Source organism: Panthera tigris, chromosome C1 (assembly GCF_018350195.1).
Source record: "Panthera tigris isolate Pti1 chromosome C1, P.tigris_Pti1_mat1.1, whole genome shotgun sequence".
In the NCBI taxonomy this organism is placed as follows: domain Eukaryota; kingdom Metazoa; phylum Chordata; class Mammalia; order Carnivora; family Felidae; genus Panthera; species Panthera tigris.
This window is the reverse complement of record NC_056667.1, coordinates 194573215-194595770: the sequence shown is the minus strand read 5'-3', so window position 1 is coordinate 194595770 and position 22556 is coordinate 194573215. Positions and strand designations below refer to the sequence as shown.

The 22556-nt window shown below is 34.6% G+C and overlaps 1 protein-coding gene across 1 annotated transcript in view; it reads left to right on the top strand.

Annotated features, from left to right (window-relative positions):
- The window catches only part of ERBB4 (erb-b2 receptor tyrosine kinase 4), a 710253-nt gene that overhangs the window by 669179 nt on the left and 18518 nt on the right, over positions 1-22556 (top strand). The window contains exons 23-25 of the mRNA XM_042993912.1: positions 1560-1706; positions 3868-3965; positions 5506-5676. Coding sequence (XP_042849846.1) covers positions 1560-1706; positions 3868-3965; positions 5506-5676 — 416 coding nt within the window. The remainder of the gene's footprint in view (positions 1-1559; positions 1707-3867; positions 3966-5505; positions 5677-22556) is intronic.

The window sequence follows — 22556 nt, the reverse complement described above, 5'->3', positions numbered from 1 at the left end:
ATGGACACTGAATCTTAATTATTGGCTCTAGGAAGTCATTTTTTAATATGCAAAATTAAGTAGGATTTAAAAAAAATTAAGTTTATTTATTTATTTATTTTGAGAGAGAGAGAGAGAGCAGGGGAAGGGAAGAGAGAGACAGAGGGACAGAGAGAGAGAGAGAGAGAGAGAGAGAGAGGGAATCCCAAGCAGGCTTCATGCTGACAGCATGGAGCCCTACATGGAGCTCGATCTCACAAACCCATGAGATCATGATTTGAACCAAAACCAAGAGTCACTCAACTGACTGAGCCACCCAGGTGCCTCATAAGTAGGGTTTAATAAAGATCAATCAATTAAATTGTGTCACTAATTACATTTTTATATAAGAATTATAAGATATAAATATTAACCAAAAAATCAGGTAATTAGTGATCTTTTTATAAAGGATAATTGGCAATTCACATATACTTTTATACTTTAAGCTTTGTATTTTTATTATTAGTCAATGATAACTGTTATGAACTAAAAATGAATAAATAATTCATTACAGATGGACATGGAAAAGAAAGCACAGTCCTAATTAATGGATTTTATATTAAACCATATTTTGCATATTATATGCACCAATCAAAATTCACCTGGTGAGACTCCTATACACATACAGATCTTTCTGAACTTACAATCCTTAACCTTAAGAAATGATAACTTCTTCATTGTATAATTATTAGATCACAAAGAAGAGGTCTGTAATATGTATAGTATTGTTCAAATCAGAATCATTTTCATCAATGCTAGCTATTTGCATGTTAATATTTAGGGTATTTGCTTTTACAGAACAAATCACTCTTCTAGTGATTCAAGAAGGTGATTTCATTATCTAAGGGATCAACTATTATTGATTCCTTTCAATTTTGTGATGCCTACTTCACATGTATTATGGTATATATGGATCATTCCTCACTCAGGGTCTCACAGGTATTAAAGAAATAAATCTGTGTGTGTGTGTGTGTGTGTGTGTGTGTGTGTGTGTGTGTGTGTGTGTTTTCCACTTGTTCTCTTTGTGTGAGTTAAAGAGAGAGCCATGATTATTTATCATAACATAAGGTATTCATTCTGGCACCACAGCTTAGCCCATAGGGCTTTTAATAGCAAAGAGGTTAATGTCAAAATTAGTCAACATCAGATTTTGCCTGCAATCATATTTACTTAATACTGGATACACATGTTTATAGTAAATTGTTTGATAGACTCTAATGTGGTGTAGTGAAAATTAACTAGAATCAGCAAATGTTAACATTACTTAAAAGTAGACATGGGGAAAAGATTCTGTGTTCTGATACGCACTCTGAATTGTCTCTGCTACTCATTAAAAATTTCAAGACAATAATAAGATAATTGAATTTCCCACAAAGATTTTGTCACTGGGCTTCTGCTAATGAATATAGAAATCTGAAGAGCTTTTCTTTAGTCTAATTTTGATTGCCTTCTAGGGAGCTTTCTTTTGTCACTGGCATACTGCTGGTTTATTCAAAGTATGTTGTTAATATGCTTATGTAAATATTTGATCTCCAATTTAGGAGTTACCATATGGGAACTGATGACCTTTGGAGGAAAACCCTATGATGGAATTCCAACCAGAGAAATCCCGGATTTATTAGAGAAAGGAGAACGTTTGCCCCAGCCTCCTATCTGCACTATTGACGTTTACATGGTCATGGTCAAATGTAAGATTGCAAAATAATTTCATCATCACCATCATCACTCTTAGTAAAGCAATAGTACAGATTAATCTACCTGCATAATGTTTTTGTATATTGAAAAATGTAAAAGTCCAAAAATAATTATGAAAAGATCATGTAAACACCTGCGTTTTTGTGATTATTATGAATAGGAAGCAATATCATGCTTCCATGTTATGAAGTCAAAATTATATGACTCTTTCTCTTCTGATTCATTTCACTTTGATTCTTATCATTTCCATGACAATCACATTGTCTTTCATAAAGAGATGTAATTAGTTACAATAATGTTAGTAATCTTTATAGGAAAATAGCAGTCTAAACAAATGATCTGATATAAAGAAAGAAAGCTTGAAGCTGATAGTTGAAAAAATGAATTAAATGGAAATAGGTTTACCAGTTTTAGTCAACAGGAAATTAGCAGGACAGAATGGAAAGTAGGAAGACATGAATCTATAGTCAAATAAAAAGATTATGAATGTTTACTTTTTTTTTCAATTTGATCATTTGTTTACATCAAACGCTCTTACTTTTTTTTCCTCCTTTCTATGCCCCAGACACATACGTATTATAAATATGTTTTGGCAGCCTAGGCTCTTAATTTAAATAGAATTAAGGAAGTCTCTGGAGTTTCCTAGTTAATTTAAGTGAGATTAACATTCAGCAATCTTTCTTGTGTAATCTGGGGTTTTCCCCTTTCGATTTACACAGGGTTAGCAAAGAAACAAACTGGTGAAGGTGAATAAGCATCTTATTAATAAGAGACTTTGGACCCAGGTCTACTCAGATTTATATTCATGACATGTGTGATACATTCTGACAGTGAGGAAAGAAATAAAAAATGTGCCTTCCAGTTCAGGTCAGCATGCCCTTTTCTCTAAGCATAGTTCTATTTACTCAATATTTAGTTAGAAAGAAACGGATACCTCCCGGTGAAGTTAACCTTTTTAGGTTCTAATAATTCCAGAAACACCTATTTTCTCATTAGCATCTTGGTATCAACAGCAATTTTTTGTGTATGTGTGCAAATGGATGCATATAGTGCAGCTTTATTAGGAGAGAGAAAGAAATCAGGTGATATTAATGATACATGAAATGACACCCAAAGACTTCCCAGAACAAGAATAAAAATTGAACTCCCAGAAAAAAGAAACTCACTTTATAACTTTATTGAATCAAGCATCTTCAGTAGTCATCTATGCAAAAAACCTTAAAAACATGCATACATTGTATAATTTGATCTCCTAAGTAGCATAAGAAATGATTTATATACTTCATTTTGATACTCTGATGAAACAATGAGAAATCAGGAACAGATTTTGCCTAATAGAGAGTTTTACCTTGCTTTTATGAGTTTTAATACCTAAGAAAAGGGTCACTTGGCAAGAAAATCAAGGAAAGCTTAGTACTTGTATTCTTGTGATCTCATCAGCTAAGCAGAGCCTGGGGAGATAAGACCCACTTTATCTAGACTCCCAGCTAAATAATAATACATACCTTGAAAATTGCTGATAGTATTTTTATGCTGCAAAGGTTACTAGTTAGATAAGCTAATGGCTAGTGCTGAACAAACATTACCAATTACTTTGCATTGTTTTTTTTTTTTCCCCCACCAGGAAAAAAAACAGCTTGAGAAAGTTGCTTTCTATTTCTTTCCCCACCCCCACCCCCTCCCCTGTGCTGGTGCACTGCATTGTAACTAAAATTTGTATTCTATGTCACTCCTAATAGAAAATAATAAATTATGTCCCCATCACCTCCTCTATAGCCATCCAAGAAAAATTTTAAAAAAAGAAAGAAAGAAAAAGGAAGCATTCTCTCCACTTAAGAAAAAAATATAGGAGATTCTGTAAGTTCCTATAGTTAGCCTAGGGTTATGTTTCATAAGAAGAAAAATTACTTTTAAATTAGATCAACAGAATAAAAAGTTTCTCTTATTCACATTTACTTATGAACATCAACAAACTGCTTGAGATAGAACCTTGCCTATTGGATTATTTCTTTCTTTAGCTTTCTTTGTTTTTTTTAGATCATTATTACTAAAACAGTATTTTTCACACAGCCTATGTTTTCATAAAATTTACATCCTACTTCTTCCTAATTATGGATAGATACAGTGACCCTTTTACTGTGTGTGAATTTCTAGGCTGGATGATTGATGCAGACAGTAGACCTAAATTTAAGGAACTGGCTGCTGAATTTTCGAGGATGGCTCGAGACCCTCAAAGATATCTAGTTATTCAGGTTGGTACATATCTGGACACTGGAACTTTGTAAATCACCATTCATAAATCGATTAAGCAGAATATCATGTGAAATGACTTATGGAAAAGAGGTTTCTAGTTGATGTCAGAACTCCTTCTAGGAATCTTGCCTTAGTATCCAAGTGCCTCTGCTATTGAATGGCCAGATAATTATGATTATCCATATACATAAGAAGTCCTTATCCTCAGATAAACCTTCTAGCACTCTGCTTTTTGTTAACATTATGCGTTAAGTCATGTCCATTATGATAATCTTCCCTTTCAGAATAAAAGGAAGATGGATTTTTGTTTTAATCTTGTCCAGGTTTAAGACAGTGAATTAAAAGTGTCAGTATATTGCATTCAATTTCCTAAAAAATATTTATAAATATATTTTGTTTTGTTAAGGGAGATATACAGTATCCAAGCAATAACTCAGATTCCAGTGAATGGACGTACATATGAATCAAATAACAGTCCAAAAGAACATTTTATATTAAACACTAGAAACACTGGATTGGATAATTTAAAAATTATAATATATTTCTCTATGATTATTTTGCCTAAATCATAAACAAGTGGACCTTGGGTTACACTGAACTAATTTTCCTCAATGAAACAAGGTAGCATCTGCCATGAAGATAAAAGTCAGGACTTAGAATCTAATAGTTCCTAGTTATTTTTCTCCCAAATTAACTTGCATAAACTGCTTATATACAAAAATGTCACATAATTTTGAAAAATAGAAAAAAACATATTTAATAAATATAGGAGGCAAAAAAAGAGTAGGGTTTTGGTGTCTCTCCCACCCTTGTTTATATTATTTGCCACTTTTGCTGTGATTTTTAAAGCTATCACTTTAACAGTGTCATTCTATAGAATAAATCATGGGGATGCCTGGGTGGCTCGGTCTGTTAAGCATCTGACTTTGGCTCAGGTCATGATCTGGTGTTTCGGGTATTCGAGCCCCGAGTCAGGCTCTGTGCTGACAGCTCAGAGCCTGGAGCCTGTTTCAGGTTCTGTTTCCCTCTCCCTCTGCCCCTCCTCTGCTCACGCTTTGTCTCTCTCTCTCTCTCAAAAGTAAATAAACATTAAAAAAAAAAAATCATGGAGCCTACATGTCCTGATAACTCTACCCTATCAAACCAACCAAATAAAATACAGTAAAGATTGAGAAGTCAATTGCCCTTTATTACTTACTCTTAAAGTCACAGCTCAAACAACATCTTGGCAATGAAGCCTATACAGTTATTCTCACGTCTGAAATAGATTATGCCTCCCTCAAAAGAGCCATAGCATACTGCTTTAATTACCTCTAATGGCGTTTATCACATTCTATTAAATGTATTTATCTTACCGTGTCATATCTAAGTATGTTATAAGCTCCTTTGTGACTGGTAAATGTGTTAAACAGTTATTTTTTAAACGAGTGCCTGAATTTTCAACCACTTGTTTTGATATTACATAAATTTGCTGCAAAGTCCATATATTTAAGATGAAGAATCTTTGTTTGTTTGTTTGTCTGGTGGGCAAACTTTTAGGGTGATGATCGCATGAAGCTTCCCAGTCCAAATGACAGCAAGTTCTTTCAGAATCTCTTGGATGAAGAGGACCTGGAAGATATGATGGATGCTGAGGAATACCTGGTCCCTCAGGCTTTCAACATCCCACCTCCCATCTATACTTCCAGAGCAAGAATTGACTCAAATAGGGTAAGAAATGATTATATACCACCTCCCATGTTATTTCTGAGAAACAAATCATGCAAACATATTATAAGCACTGGAATTACAAAATAATTATACAGCTCAATTCCGGGTGATTCCTAGATTAAAAACATACTATACCAGGGAAAAACATGCCATATATAGTTAATTTTGAAACACAAACATAGGTAATAGAATATGTACTCCGAAGTATTTTTAAAATTTCAAAAAGAGGAATGTTGCCTTTGTCGTATGTTACTTAAATCTTAGTTTTAAAAAAAAATCTACAACCAATTCAAGCTAATAAAACTCTGTTTATATAAATGAAAATTCTTAACAAGATAGGCTCTTTAAAAAAGATGATAGGACTTATTTATTAGTCAAGAGGTGATACAAGTACAACCTCTTTCACTCAAGAGACTTTAAGTATTTCCTGTCACTTTGAAGTCGAAATAGAAAACTGCAATACTTTGAACTATATCAATCCTTTTGGGGGGACTGCTGAACCAATTCTAAGATGTAGATTTAGGTTTTGAAAGAAGCTTCTGAAAAGAATTTGCATTTAATTTTAAATATTAAGCACACTCTATATGACTATCATTCTTCTTCTGAAAACTGTCAATCCATGTGTTCATTAATTTATTTTTTTAAATATTTAATGTTCACTCAACATGTATTGAGTACTCCTACATGTAAGGCATGATTAGACACTTGAGATTCAAAGTATTTTGACATAATCCCTGGCTTCAAGAAGTGTCCAACCTCCTTCATTTAAGAACATTATCATAGCTGGTGGAACAGACAGCATTCTATTTGTCTTGACCACAAGCATAAGAAACCTTTCAACTTGCTGCTCATTTTCATAAATGAAGTTCTTTGCTTTATTTCAGATCCACAGCAATAACATAACACTTACCTGGTGTTTACCCCGTGTCAACATATATATATAAACCTGGTGTTTACCCTGTGTCAACACATATATATTAAGTCTCTTATTCCTTGCAACAATATCATTAGGTTCTATTATCATTATTTCCATCTTAAAATGAAGAAACTTGTCACAATTAAGTGATTTGACTGGTGTCCTACAGTTAGCCAGTGGGAGAGTAGGATTCTAATGTAGGCAGCCTGCCTCTATCACACATACTGCTGCCTCAAAGTTATTGGAACATGTTATTTTCATCATATGGTTATTTTTCTTGACATCGACCTCAATGTCTGAGATACATGCAGTATGAGAAATCCCCCGGGTGATTATGAAATGCATCCTCCAACCTCTCCCATACCTTTTGCTCATTTGCTCCATTTAGAAGGGCTGATATAGAAGAAGGCAAAATAAATACCTCAATTTTTCTTTTCTATGAAAAATATGTCAGTGCATCCCAATGAGGAGAAGACAACTAAAAGGTTTGCAAATTAAATCAATACTCATTGAACATCAGTCTTGTTTATGGGAAGGAAAAGTCCTTAAGGTGTATAAAGGAAGCAACTTTCCCCCCTCCATATACTTAGCAACATGGCCAAATTATAACTTTGGTGATTGTAATTTTATGTGACAAATGTATTGCTTTTCTTAAAATAGAGACGTTTCAGAAAACAGTTTTCCTTCCTTAACATGAAATGCTATAGGGCCAAGAGCTTGAATCTTTTTCTTTTCATAAGGCATCTCAGATTTCAACTTTCTGTTCATTTTAATTTATGCTCAATGCAAGGAATTCTTAATAAAGGTTTGAATTAACTAAATGAAATTAGTGAGACAAAGTAGAAGCCACATGAGAAATTATTTGGCCTTCAGTTATCATTTCTTATTCCACATTATTATTTAAACAATGTTATCGGTAGATTTCTTTTTAGTTTTTCAGGTCTTTGTTAGGGGAATTGTGCTTAAATACCATTTTATTTTCAGGCATTAAGAGGCCTGATTAATCATCTGTGTTTTCTTATTTTAAAAAAATCTGGTTTTATGTAACTTCATCTGTGTTTTCCTATTTTAAAAAACTTGGTTTTATGGCACTTCCATGGTAATTTCTAATTTGTGCAAATGCTATTTTCCCTTTTTCTTCCTAGAAAGTTAAGTTATATTATTTTATAGTTAGAAAATAAATTACTTCAGTTTTAGGTTCTGTGGCCAACTTATGTGGTAAGGGAATATCTTAAAGCGAATTTTAATCAAGTGTTTCTTGAGCATATTTGCTAAACTTTGAAACCAAAAACTAATTCAGCTTTTAAATATAGATTCTTTTGCTCACTAGCTGATAAATTTTACATGTTGTTCTTAATAACTTTACAACTTGTTTCTTCATATGTAAAATAAATACAATGGTAGTTAACTTATGTAATTGCTAAACAATTACCCTTTAAAAAGTGCCAGGCAAATACATACTTATTCTCTTTTAAGAATCACTCAAATTTCATTTGTACTTATTTCCTTTTCAATATCATACATCACAATGTTTTCTGCATATTATCTAGAAAAACCCTATTGATTCAATCACTACTTGACTGAGTACTTCTGCAGATGTGTTTTTTTATAGCAAATAAGATATAGATGTAATTTATTCTATGGTGCTTTTATTTCAAAATCTGTATGTATTTTGATACATGTCATGGCTTTAAAGCAATGAATCAATTAAAACTACAAACCTGACATTTATCCAGCAAGTTGATAGATACAGATGCAAGTGTTGCTAAAAAACACCCAACAAATTTAGACCTGTTGTTGTTATTATTATTGTTATTGTTAGTACCTTTTTAATACTATCTCAAATAGTATTTTATCACAATAATATACCAAAAATGCTTACTCTAGCATGATGAAAATGGAAGAACATGAGAAGCTATCTAACTTCTACAAACTTCAGGTCTGTACATCTGTAAAATGAAGATTTAAAATCTACTCAGAAGTGCCTGGGTGGCTCAGTTGGTTAAGCGTCTGACTCTTGGTTTCAGCTCAGGTCATGATCTCAAGGTTTCGTGGAATTGAGCCCTGAATCAGGCTCTGTGCTGACAGCGCAGAACCTACTTGGGATTCTCTCTCTCTCTGTCTCTCTCCTTCTCTCTCAAAATAAATAAATAAACATCAAAATATCTGCTAAGAATATTGTGAAGGTTATCTTTTTAGGATACCTAAGTGTGTTCCCCATTGATGGATATGTAGGAGATGCTCAATAGTGTGGAAATTAATGAAGACCAAACAAATGAGAGAAGCGAAGCCTCTTTATTCAGAGCTTGTTATAGCAAGGGACTTCGCCGCTGCCACTTGCATTTTGGCAGAGTCTCAAAGGCACACAAGAGTGGGAAAGCTTTATAGTGGAGAAAAGTGAAGGCTTCAAGTATGCCTTGGTTGGAGGCTTTTGGCGTGGGGAAACTATAAGAGGGTAGGTAATTAGAAGTGGGACATCCAGTGTAATTAGTTGCAGGTATGTATTTGTCTTTCTCTGGTTTGTCCTAAATTGAAAGTGGTGACAAAACTTAGAGAAGCTATTAGTTACACAAGGCCTGACAACTTTGGTTAAGTTGTTACATATGTTATTATTTAGCTTCCTAGATTGCTGCTGGAGGTAAGAATCTGGCTTCCTGCAAAACTTATATAACAGGACTGGCTTTCTGGCCTGTTTATTATAGATACGGTTTCCCAGGTAAATTGCTATTAAGTTGGGGATTAGACTTCTGTTTTTATGTATGATCTAGCCATTATCCATTTGTGTATTCAGTCTTTCAATAGGTTTTGGGCTCCATGACTGCCTTCTTTCTCTCTTGATATATTTATTTAAATACATAATGCCTGATGTTTTGAATTAAATCCGTGTACAATTTTTGAATTTCTGTGCAGATATTTTTCTGTTCATGTGGATAAAAATTGTCTTTTTCTTTTGAGTTACCTAGATTTATATTTCTCTGGCATAGTGAATTGTATGCCAAATACAGGAGCAATGATAAAGATAGCTAATAACTTGATATGACTAAAAATATTTTAGCTTTAATGATATTGGAAATTTTAATTTAAAATCTTCAGTACATTTTTGTAGAGAAGGTTTCAATTGTTGCAGGATCATTCAGTCATTTGTGATGAATAGTTTTAAAGATGCAGTATTCTACATCTTTCCAAACATATCAGCTAGCTCTCAATTATCCAGGCCAGGGGAAGACAAAGGAATTATAGCTGCTGCACATTGGTGGAGCAGGTGACCCACAGTGGTTCTCTCATGACAATTTCCACTTCTTTCACATCTGCTAAGAAATAACTACATTAACAGATCTGATTTTTTCCTCCTCCTTTTGCCCTCTTTCTTCCAGAATAGGTTACATGGATAGGTTGAGAAATGAATAAAATGTAAGCAGAAGAAACAAAGGATGAAGAAAAATAAAGGAGCTTAGTATCTCAAAAATGTGATCAGTTTCTATGGGGCGCCTGGGTGGCGCAGTCGGTTAAGTGTCCGACTTCAGCCAGGTCTCGATCTCATGGTCCCTGAGTTCGAGCCCCGCGTCAGGCTCTGGGCTGATGGCTCAGAGCCTGGAGCCTGTTTCCGATTCTGTGTCTCCCTCTCTCTCTGCCCCTCCCCCGTTCATGCTCTGTCTCTCTCTGTCCCAAAAATAAATTAAAAATGTTGAAAAAAAAATTTAAAAAAAAATTTAAAAAAAAAATGGGATCAGTTTCTAAATAATTGGTTGTAGGCTGAATATTTGACTGCTCATAAAGTGGGATCTTACACACTTTATTTTGTGCTACTATCACTTTTCCCTCAAATTAAATTTTGTAACTTTGATAAAGATATCCTAGTAAGGCTACCACACACATTGTAATTCCCATTAAGAGTTTTACTAATTCATCACTTAGAAAAAATAGAGGGGCACCTGGGTGGCTCAGTCATTAGAGAGTCTGACTCTTGATTTCATCTCAGGTCATGATCCCTGGGTCATGGGATCAAGCCCCACATCAGGCTTCATGCTGAATGTGGAACCCACCTAGGAACCTCAATCTCTCTCTCTCCCTCTCTCTCTCTCTCTCTCTCTCTCTCTCTCCCTCTCTCCCTCTCTCCCTCTCTGTCTCTCTCCCTTCCTCTTTTCTTCTTCTCTGCTCATGCACACTCTCTCTCTCTAAAATTAAAAAAAAGAAAGAAATGCAAAGCACTTTGGTTTCCCCTATAGGATTTATGATATCGTGCCAAATATGCTTCCTAATGATATATATAAACTAGAAGAAATTCAAGCAAAATGATGATGCAGGGACAGGGATATAATGATGTCACTTTCCATAATGACATTTGACAATATAAGAGTTTCAATTACATTTGTTTTTACTGTTCAACAGATCAAAGCTATGATTTCTTATTTTATGGAATCATAAAACTAGTAATAATAGTATCAGCTAAAACTTATTGACTGCTTACTATGACCAAGGTACTATGCTAAGTATTTTAAATTTACTGTTTCACTTTTATTTCACAAAGCCCTATTAGGTAGACACTAATATTCATCCCATTTTAAAACTTAATAAAATTGAGCTGTGGAAAGTTTAGATAAGACAAATGATAAGAAGCAAATCTAGAAATTGAGTCCAGCTTTCAACAATCCCACACGGAGGCCATACGTAAAATAACAGTGTGGTAGGGGAAAGTTCCTCATTTCAAGTTCCTATTAAACTTCTTACTATGTATGAAACTAGCACTTTTCATTCACTTAATGGTAATTGTAAAAAAGAAAATAAATCGGATGTCAGGAATGCCACTTTTTAGAACAAACTCTGGCGTTACAGCCCTAGTTATATCATTTAACTAAATTCAGTTTCTTCACTTTAACGATGAGAAAATTGAGCTATATTGCCTATTAAGTTCTTTCTAATTTTAAAAGTACCTTATTATCAAATGACTGTTTGAACTAAGTATTATATTTTATGAATTTATATATTATCTTCTGGCAAATATTTAATTGGAAAATGTCCCAAAGCATTTTGTATTGCCTCTGCACCACATGCTTGTGTCCTTATGTGATTGAATATAGAAGAGAAAAACTTAAGGACACAAGTTAAGGAAGCATCTCATAGCTAAATGATGTAGTGGGAGAGTTTTGTGATGATATAACAAGGTTACTCTGGTTGCAATTTACCAAGGATCAATATCAATTCTAACAACAGCTGCTACTTGATGATAAATGATTGTAGTCTCAGGATATTGGTTTTACATTTCTTCCAAAATATGTCAAGGATTCCCATATCATATCTTAGATGTGATTGGGATTTCTTTTTGTTTTTCTTTCTTTCTTTTTTTTTTTTTTTACTCTATTAAGCCAAAAGAAGGAGCTTTCTTACTATGACATGCCATTATCACTAAGTATTTTTTGTCCCAAAGTTTTTCCCATCTAAGTAATAATTTTTATATTGTTCAAGTTATTAATTAGGATGGAAGGGTAAATGAATTAATATGTTGGATATTTATCATGGGCTAGGCACTGTGTTGAACAATGAGGGTGCAGAGTTTCAAATCAAAGATTTGCCTAAAAAGAGTTTATATTTTAGTTGGGGAGATAGTATTCTGCAAGCAATATGCTAAGTATTTTGGGAAAAAGACAAAGGAAACCAAATTAGCCTAAGATCGTCATTCTAGCTGCATCATTGTTAGAGTATGAGGGTGTAGCTTGCAACAGAAACAAGAGTTTCAGTAGTGCAGGTCTGAAATGGGTCAGAAGGAAGGCTGAACAATAAAACAAACCAAACAACCAAACAACCAAACAAACAAATCCTATGTGAAAAAAGGCAAGGAGATGTTTTTTTAAGTATACTTTAAAAATCTTAGGTTTTGTAATATTTCCATATCTATACATGCTTGAGAGCTCTTATGTTATCAGAGGAGATGGGGTGAGCTTCCTCCCAAATTTTCTATTTTTTTCTTTGTTATGAAGGCTTGAAACATGACTTTGAAATCTCTTGCTTCTCATTAAAATCATCCAATTCAAGCTGATTAAAAAGCATCTGCAATCCAAAGTCAAAACAGTTAATAACTTTAATTTAAAATTTACTTGAGACACAAATACTGAGTTAGTTCCATTTCAGGCTGACATAGCAGGGTAATTTTATAATGTACATTTATATTAATAGTTAAATACTTCATATTTTGTGTGAGAAATAATTGTTTAAGGAAACTAAAGAAACTTAAGGAAATAAAAAAAATCATCCAATTCAAAACAAAATCCTTTTTGGACTTCCTGAAAAACAACTCTTAAATTTCTCTCTTCTGTTTCTTTTGTCATCACCATAATTCAGGTCCCCTCATCACTTTACAGAAATTACTACAATATCTCCTTAACTGACATCCACATTATTTTTTTTTTTTTTGGAAATGGGCTCAATATATATAAATATATATTGTTTTGTAAATATATAGTGTTTACGTTGTACAAAATGAAAGACACTATTATTTTGAGCACCTGACCATTTATCAGCACTAATTCTTTTCATTTTTTATCCTCATTGGTTTAGAGTATACCTATCATTTTTATAATAGGATAAATTTGAATGATCTATGTTATATTAGATCTCTCTTTATATGATATATAATCCTATTGTCACCAATAGCTGAAGGATTTAGAAAATTCCATGGTCCTTCCAGTTGACCAGTGTCTGCAATTTATTTTCTACTATTCTCTGGCTCACATACACACAATTTCTCAGAGCTCTAATCTTATCCCACATAGTTGATCTCTTTCAAAATATAGATCATGTTGGTGCTTTCTGTTCTAGTTCAAAAGTGTGGGTAGGTAGTTAATTTAACAAAGAGGTATCTTTCCTTATATAGTATAGATTTGTCTCTTTTTTCTTTTTTTAATTTTATTTTTTAACATTCTTTTTAAAGTTTATTTACTTAGAGAGAGAGAGAGAGAGAGAGAGAGAGAGAGAGAGAGAGGGAGTGGAGGGGCAGAGAGCTAGGGAGACAGAATTTTCATTCAGGCTCTGCACTGTCAGCATAAAGAAAGCCCTGTGCAGCGTTCGAACTCATGAACTATGAGATCATGATCTGAGCAGAAATCAGGAGTCAGATGTTTAACCAACTGAGCCACCCAGGTGCCCCAGGGATATTTGAGAATATCCCTCACCCTCTCAAATGATAGTATTTATGCAGCAAAATATCAAGTGACCTTTTTGTGCTATGTTTTCTGTACCATGATTTTCTTAAAATATGGATATATTATTTTCCTTAGACTACTTTTTGTAAGCTTTTCTTTTCTTTTTATTTTCCCCACTGCTATCATTCTTTTATATCTTGCTAACTTCCTATGGATTTTCACTGAATTTAGATTATGATATCTTGTTAAACATAATGAGAAACCCTCTATAGTACAAGCTCTAGATTCTTCCTTTAATCTTTTATTTAGGTATTACAAACAAAATCAATCTTCAAATTCTTAAGTAATAAAGAGATAATTTTTAGACCTCTTTCTCTAATTGTGTCTTCAGGTATCATAAAAATTACTTCTGGCAGATTTAAACTTTGGGTGCATCTCCTTGTTGTAGTACATTCTAGCTATGTATTATGATCTCCTCTATAGTTGTTTCTTTATTCTGCAGAGAATCTGCTTTTTCTGTTAGCAAATGATTGTCTATATTCCCTTCAACATTTTTTTCTTATCATAAATTTAGTTATTCTCTTCTTCTCCAATCTGAACACAAGGTCTAGTTCTCCTCATGTGTAAAACTAGGACTAATGCCTATAAATGTGTGCTTACAAATGTAATAGAGGCGGAATATTTCCTATGTCATGGTAGATCAGAGTGATTTCTCCACTCGCGCTACAGGCTGAAGTGGTAACAAGACATTTAGAACTTCCCAGCTTCAACCTTGATGGAGAAAAGAGGTTGGCAGTACACACATACATACAGACATCACAACATATTATTTCTTGCACTTTCAAGTCTCATGCTCCCATTTCTACATAGACATGAACCTTCCTGACCACATCAACAATATAATCTTCTTCCCTATCACTTGCCAGTGACTTTTCCTTCCTTTCTGCTAGCATGTATATCCTTTTCTGGTTTTCCCTAATTGAAATATAACCAGTAGAATAGATATATAACCAGGGTGGTTTTGTCCTTGACCCAAGTAAATAGATCAAATAAATATAATAATTTTCACCACTGACATGCCCCCTTGTAATATGAGATGGATGCCTAAGTAATTATAAAATCATGGAGTGTCAGAGCGGGAAGGGGTCTTAAAGGCCTTCTAGCACAAACCCTGTCATTTTATAGATGCATAAACCAATGCTGGAAAAAAGAAAACCTATCGCTCAGCATTCTTTGCTTTTAAGGGAGAGGTGGGAAGCCATGTTGCAATTTTTCATGTCTAACATTCAATCCTCTGTTGGCTCTGTCTGGGTTTTTTTGCTGGTCAAACCATGGAAATCTTGATTTTGACTTCTAGTCTAATGAGATTTAGCATCAATTGGTTTAAAGGCTCCTGCTGGGAGTGCAATGAGAAGCCAAAGACCCTGCTGCTGTTTTGCCTCTTCTGTTTATTCTTCTGTGAGACTCCCTGTAATCAAGAGTTAATGGTTCAGGAGGATCAAATGGAACCCATAGTGCCAAGAACAAAAACAAAAAGAAACCCACCAAAAACAAAAAAAACAGGGACAATGACTGTCTGGGGACTTAGTAACTATCATAGGCTTGAAAATAAAATGATCCTTACACGTTTCACAAATGTTTCAAAAATTTTACCTGCAAACCTAAATATAGCCACCATTTATTGATCCCATTTTTATGGGTCTGGTTCTGCTCTGAGCTTTTTACCTTATACCCTTAATCTTCACAACAAGGGTAGATAAAAAGCATCACTGTTCTCATTTTATGAAGATAGAGACTGGAGATAGAGGTGACAAATCTTTTTGTTGAGATTTCCAGCTTGTATGGTAAAAAGTGAGATTTGAACCCAGATATGTCTGGTCTACACTCTTTGCTTTTAACTTCCACCTTTCATTTGGGGAAAGAAATGTGAAATCAATATATCATCTCCAATAAATAATAATTAAAAATTATTTTAAAAGCCTAATTATTCAGATGAAGTTCATTAAAAAATAGTTGGTACACATGTCTAGTTACAGTTATTTTAAAAAAATATTTAGTACAATCCTTATGAAAGCATTTTTACTCTAGTTTACAAGGTAATATTTCAAAAAGTACCCTCACCTCCTCTTGAACCTTTTGGAGACTCAAAGTCCACTACAAAAAAATATAATTATAAAATCAGAGAGTCTCTTTCATTCTTGAAACCTTCTCAAAAATAAGTGATAGCAGAAGAATGCTTTGAAACTTACAAATTTGACATATGTAGCACTTTATTTTCACACCAGAACCCTCAATTCAGAGTAAACAAAAGTCCTGACCTAGTAAATGACTTGGGAAATTAGTTAAGCGCTTGGTTATTCAAGAACGAAACCAATGTCAGGTCTTCAGACTCCAAACTGAGTGACCTATCTATTAAATAATGATTCATCTCAGAGAACTTGTATTCATTGTTGTCTGTAGCTTTTTACCAGTACAGGAGTGGCATACTGCCAGTCTCCTACAACACTGAGACACCATGGACCACAGCAATGCTGTTTGTTTAAGAAGAATCTGGTGTTAAAGAACGTTTCGGTGATCTTTATGAAATCATTTTACACTTAAGCAATTGTCGACTGGCATAAGAAACCTTTTTGAATAATCAGAAGAGGCTTTTTCCCTTCTTTGTTCAAATGTACTAGAGAAGAAAATCAGAGCTAGGAAAGGAAACAAAGAGGAGGGCGGGGCAGCTGGAGATGATACTTAGATTTGGAATGTTAATGAATGTTTTATCTAAATCATTTAGGCGGTTATTTTTTGGTATTATTGCCACAAGATTCCTAGCACTGCTGTACATTATTGGAAACATCTCATCAAGAAGCCTATTCTTTACTGTACTAGACCTGGGGAGCACAATTGTGAGTTTCCTTACCCTTTATACAATAGAATTGGGAGATTATCATCAACTTTCTATTCATATTTAGTGGAGATTATTTAATTCATGTATATCTATGTTTATTTATTTATTTTTACAAATCCATCTTTGTCTGCCAGAGCTCCCTGTTCAGGCCAGCCTGTTAGGGTGATTACTCCTGCAAAGGCTTGAGAAAGAGATGTTCTATTTCACTCTCAATAAGGATTGATGGCATTTTGAGAGGTTCAGAATATCCTTTGATTACTCCGGGAAACGGAATGGAGAAGATGGTTGTGGATAGTGGGGGGTGGGCTTGCTCATCAGCTTCCCTTTGTGCACTTCCTACAGTTGAACGTACCCTAATCATAAGCATCTTGTGTTTCAGCCCCTTTCCTCGCTCACCTGCCCAAACGAAAAGTTCCCTTTTCCAGTTCAGAATTCTGAGATACCAGAGTGATCTAAAGAGAGGCTAATTTGTGCCCTGTAGTTTTCACTCAGACACTGTAAATGAATGGCTGCGGACTAGCCTCTCATTACACTTGAGCAAAAGCTGAATTGAGAGATGGGTAGACCACCGTGGGAAAAATTCCAAATGCTATGACTGTATTCCTTATTGCAACATGTTTTTCACATTGTGATGACAGAAGTACTGCAAATCAGAGAGGGAAAGAAATTGAAAGTGTAATTCACAACTAATTCGGTTTGCTTTTTCCAACAATAATCATACACATTGGTTAGTAACATTCATACTTAAGTGTTTTCTGTCCCTGGAAGAAAATAATAATGTTTAAAATCCTTAGCATATTGAAGATGTAGAATATACATAATTCAGATTCATCTGGAGTCTGGTATGGTCTCCTTTTAGTTGGAGCCAGGCACTGCATTAGTACCTGTGGTAGAGAGACCTGGCTATTGGATATTCTGGGTTGAAATTAATAAACTCATTCTTTTATTCCTAGTAATCCCATATATTTGTAAGAGTATGAGATGATTCAAAAAAGAAAAAAAAAACAAGAGGTGATATTATTATGTACCAGGTATCCTATTAAGTTTCTAATGTTTATTAGTTTATAGAATCTCATGAAGACTCTGTGAGGTATTTGCTATTATTATTGCCTATTTTGTATGTGAGGAAACTGAGGCATGGCTGTTAAATGACAGAACCAGGCAACCTGGCTGTAGCATCTATAGAGGCTATGCTCTTCACCACAAGGATGCGTTGCATCTCACTCTGCTTTTGACATTTTTTTTCTGTTTTATTATTGCTAGAAGTTCAGTACTCAGAACTTTAAAGATGAATTGAGTACATCAGTAAAGAATTTTGACTTTTCTTGACATTTTTTATCATCAAATTCCTTTAAAGGCTAATCTCGATCTTTAAAGGGTTTTCTGAATAGTCTTACTAGTAGCTGCTTATCCACTAATTCAGAGATTTTCACTCATCTCTGTCAGATAAGATATTATTTCAAGCAAGTAAAAAAGAGCAGCTGTCCATTCAATCTTATATTCACTGATCAAACATTTATTGAGTCATCTACTATGCATGTATCTAACCTCATGATTACCTTACTATAGCCACACCAGCCCTGACCTCAAGAAGTTTACAGATAATGAATGGGCCAATAAAATGCAATGAGTAAAGTGTTACAATAGGGACAGAGAGTGCATAAAGGGTCATTTGAGCATGCTGTTTTTTTTTTAAGAAGGGAAAGTGATAAGGTCAGATTTGCTTCTAGTGAGAAAATTCTGGCAGCTTTTTGAAATGTGAACTAGAGACTGATTACCTGTTAAGGCAAAGGATATAGTATGTAATGTTTCATGTATGTGATGGGTTTTGATTTTGGTTTGGTTTTGGTTCTGTTTTCTTAGTTGGTATGAATGATGGTTTTGAGATAGAATCAACAGAATTTGGATACCAGTGGGACATTAGAGAATGAGATAGAGAAATCAAAGTGACAGCATGTTTTCTAATTAGAATATTGGGAAGATGTTAACATTATTATTAGTGTAGGAGAACAGAGGATGTAGAATAAGGAAATATAATTAATATTTTGGAATATAAGTAAATACCACTCTTAGATCCTCAGAAATATGTGTCTAGAGCTCCAGTGAAATTAAGTCTTGATTTGGAAGTCACTATTATTCTGTATTCATGACATATTATTATTCTTTTTGAGAATAGTTTCAATAGAATATAGCACTAGCAGAGAGTAGAAAACAACTGACCAAAGAGTAAAGGCATGAAGTGGGAATTTCTTTGAAAAATTCTTCCATGTGTAGGAAAGAAAGGAGGCAGAATGTGAGCTCAGAGAGAAAATGGTGCCTTCAGTAGGAGCAAGTTCCTTCATACTTCACGTAATCCCTTCTTTCTTTTTCCCAACAGCAAAAGTAATTTTCACCAAGACTTTGTGATGTTGGTCGATTTGATGGAAGACAGACAGGTGGGCAAGGCTCACATCTAGAGAAAAGTCTTCTGCTGTCTTACCATTTTCTCTCCTTTTCACCTCTTTTAGCTCTGTTTTCTCTCAGATTAATCTGGGTCTCCATCATTTTCTTTCTGTGTTGTGTAGTATAATTTTTCCTCTTTTATCTGAAGCCTTGGTGCTCAGCTCTTGGTTGACTTACCTTCTACTCCAAACATTTCACCAACATTTTTTGATAATTTTTTACAAAGTCAGTTAGTTGTCTCCCAAGGGATATTCAGACAAGTTGTAATAAAAAAATAGTAACAAGTGTTCCACTGTATTCTAATTTTTAGAGTAAACTGACAATCAACATAAAGCCATTTAGATTCTATTCTCTCTATTATATGGAAAGCAAGGTTGTCAGAGACGGAGGAGAACAAAGACAGGTTAGGGAGCTTAAAAAGATTGTCTAGGGGCACCTGGGTGGCTTAGTAGGTTAAGCATCAGACTTTGGCTTAGGTCATGATCTCACAGTTCATGGGTTCAAGTCCCATGTCAGGCTCTGTGCTGACAGTTCAGAGCCTGGAGCCTATTTCAGATTCTGTGTCTCCCTCTCTCTCTGCCCCTCCACCGCTGGCACTCTGTCTCTTTCTCTCAAAAATAAATGCAGTGGTGAGGCATGTGAACACAGACTAATAAGGAGCCAATAAATCTGAGGACTCCTAAAGGTAGAAAACATGGCTTTTTAGAGGCACCATTCTCCTTGGATACATGATTGTTCAGTCTCACCAAGAGAACTAGGCATAAGGGAGAGAAAAAACGTGTGAAATATCAAGAGTTGAGACCTGGTAGGGCAGCTGCACCAAAATAATATGGAAACTTAAGGCACTAAAGGTTATATTGAGGGTCAGTTAAGTAATTAACCATGTGGTACAAGTTATTTTTTTTCTTAATCTATCATCTACCTAATTATATATCATTACTTACTTACTATAAACTGAATGTGATATAGGTTCTTTCTTTATAATCATTCACATATTAAAAAATGCTAACAAAAGAAGGAACATCTTTTCTCCATTTTAGGCTAAGGAAACTGGGACTCAGAGAAGTTGAGTAGCTTGTGACAGAGCTAGTAAGTGGCACAGGATTCAAACCAGTATGTAGCTTACTTCAGAGTTCATGCTGATAAAATAACGTGTCAAGCAATTAAAGAGCACAAAAAATAAAAAGTCAGAAGATCTGATTGAATCAGAAAAAGGGAATCACCAGAGTGAATGAATACAAGGCTATGGTCAGAGAAAGATATTTTTTAAAAATCTGTAATGGGAGTTTTTCCTGTTTTTATGATATAGCCGTGTGGTAGTAAAATTGAGGTTGAGGTCACAGGCAAGGAGGAAGCTCAGAAAATTATATATTCAGTGGCATTCATGGTGAAAGAATTAAGTATGAGTCAGATATCACGGAACAATTAGAACGATACCAATGAACAGTCTAGGTGTTGGAAAGTGCCTGCAAAGGCTGCAGAAAATCACAAGGATCAGGACCTGTTGAATAGTCATTCAGTATGAACCTCAAAAAGAAAAGGGGTTTGAATGAATTTTGAAAAGCTATGATCTGGAACCTTGTAGGGTTCCACCATCAACCCTGGCTCTGATGCCTGAGTTGAATCATGGAATGAACATTCTTTACTGGAAAGGACGTTCTAAGGATGTGCAGCCTTCTGATTGCTCATGAATACCAGATTTTTGATAAGGAATAAACTTAAAGAACATTCTTAGTAAAGTGAGGGTAAAGCATCAAGGTTATGTGGAACCAGACACATCCTTGGGAGTAGGGGTGGAGCCTCTTTAAGGAAAAGAATGCAAAAATAAAAATCTTACTTTTTCAGAATTTACCAAATTCCAAAACCATGTGAACCGATGACGGACTCTGGCCTTGGAAGGGGCTATACAAAGCTTTAAGCTTTATCATTTTAAAGTGAATTCATTCTGGGCAGAGAAGGTGAGAAACCATGCAAGAGTAATGGCTGCCAGGAATGAATGTATTCTTGGCTTAAAGAGCATATTAGTGAAAGCTTCCTTTGGGGCTTCTGGTATTTAGAAACTCAAGATGGATGGTGTTGGCCCTGGAAATTTAATGTAGTAACAAAGAACTCTTTATTTATTGTGCTTCTTTTCTCCCTCCTGGAGAAGGATGGTCCAGCATTTTTAAAAATTTTATTTGTGGGCTGATAAACATTTTATGAATGTTCACCTGACCATATGCTTAGGATGTGCTTGCTACTTGCTTTTGCTCTTCTCTTGACCAGAATTTACAAGCAGAAGAATATGAAGGTATTTCAAAGCAAATAATTCACAACCTGGGCTTATGTCTAGCTCTCCTGGAAATATCTTCTCCTGCATAATTGACATCCAGTATGCTTTTGTATGGTAACAGGCTGAATGAAAATCCTAGAAGTTCTGTCAGAGTGCTAATATTACTTTTAATTTTTCTCACCTGAGCTTTTGATTACCTACTTTTCAGTAAGCATTAAGAGATCAGTCTTAGGAACAATCAAAATTTCTTCTCACTTACTGTTTTTGGCAAAATCTGAGTATCTGCTAGGTACCCTTTTAATATTCAAATAAGTAAATTGGAGACGAAGAAGAGAGGTGAGATACTAACATAACTGGTTTCTTACATATTTAAGGAGTTTGTTTTCCTAAAAGATGACACAGATAAATTAGAAACAGTTTCTAAAACTCTTGGATAATTTGTAAGTAGTAAAAACGGTAAAGATTCTGAAGAGAGCCTGGGGGTGCCTGCCATTTAAGCCTTACAGCAAGAAAGACAACCTTCCTCTCCTTTATGATTTTATTTGTAAGATCAACCATTAATATTTTATTTTGTCAAAACACAACTGCATGTTGGCTTAATATCTTCCTTTCAAAATGATAAATAATAATTGTGCTAGTGTAATAAAGGACGCAGGGGACTGGGAACTATACCAGGGGCTTTTCTTACCTGTCTAGTACTTTTTTGGCTTGTTGGTAGTCCTTGGGAGAAAGCCCAGGGTATATAATATGTGGGAAAGTTCAACCTTTTTATTTTTCCCAACTCCCAAGTCATTTATCAAATTATTTCAAGTTGTAAATCTTAGGAATTTTCTGTAACTTAGCTACTTTCTTTCCAAGATGTGTCTTTCTTAAAGATGTTTAGTATGCTTTTAAAAATCTATAAAATGCTTAATGTATTAAAGAGGGGACACACAGGAATTGTCTCTCCACCAAAGTACAAGAGTTCACACATTCCCTGCATTACCATGTGCCTCTCTTAATGCCTCAGCTTTCCCTGGAAAGATCAACAATCACAGGGAAGAAAAAAAATCAATCTAAGCACAGTTCAGCACTGAGGACTTCTTCTTGGCCTGTTGACAATGCCTCGGCATGAATTCTGAGACATATCTTATTAGGAGTCTGTCTGGATGCATTCAAGTGTTCAGTAGAAGTGATTCAAGAAAATCAAGGCCAACACATACTCTGCAGAGATGTGAA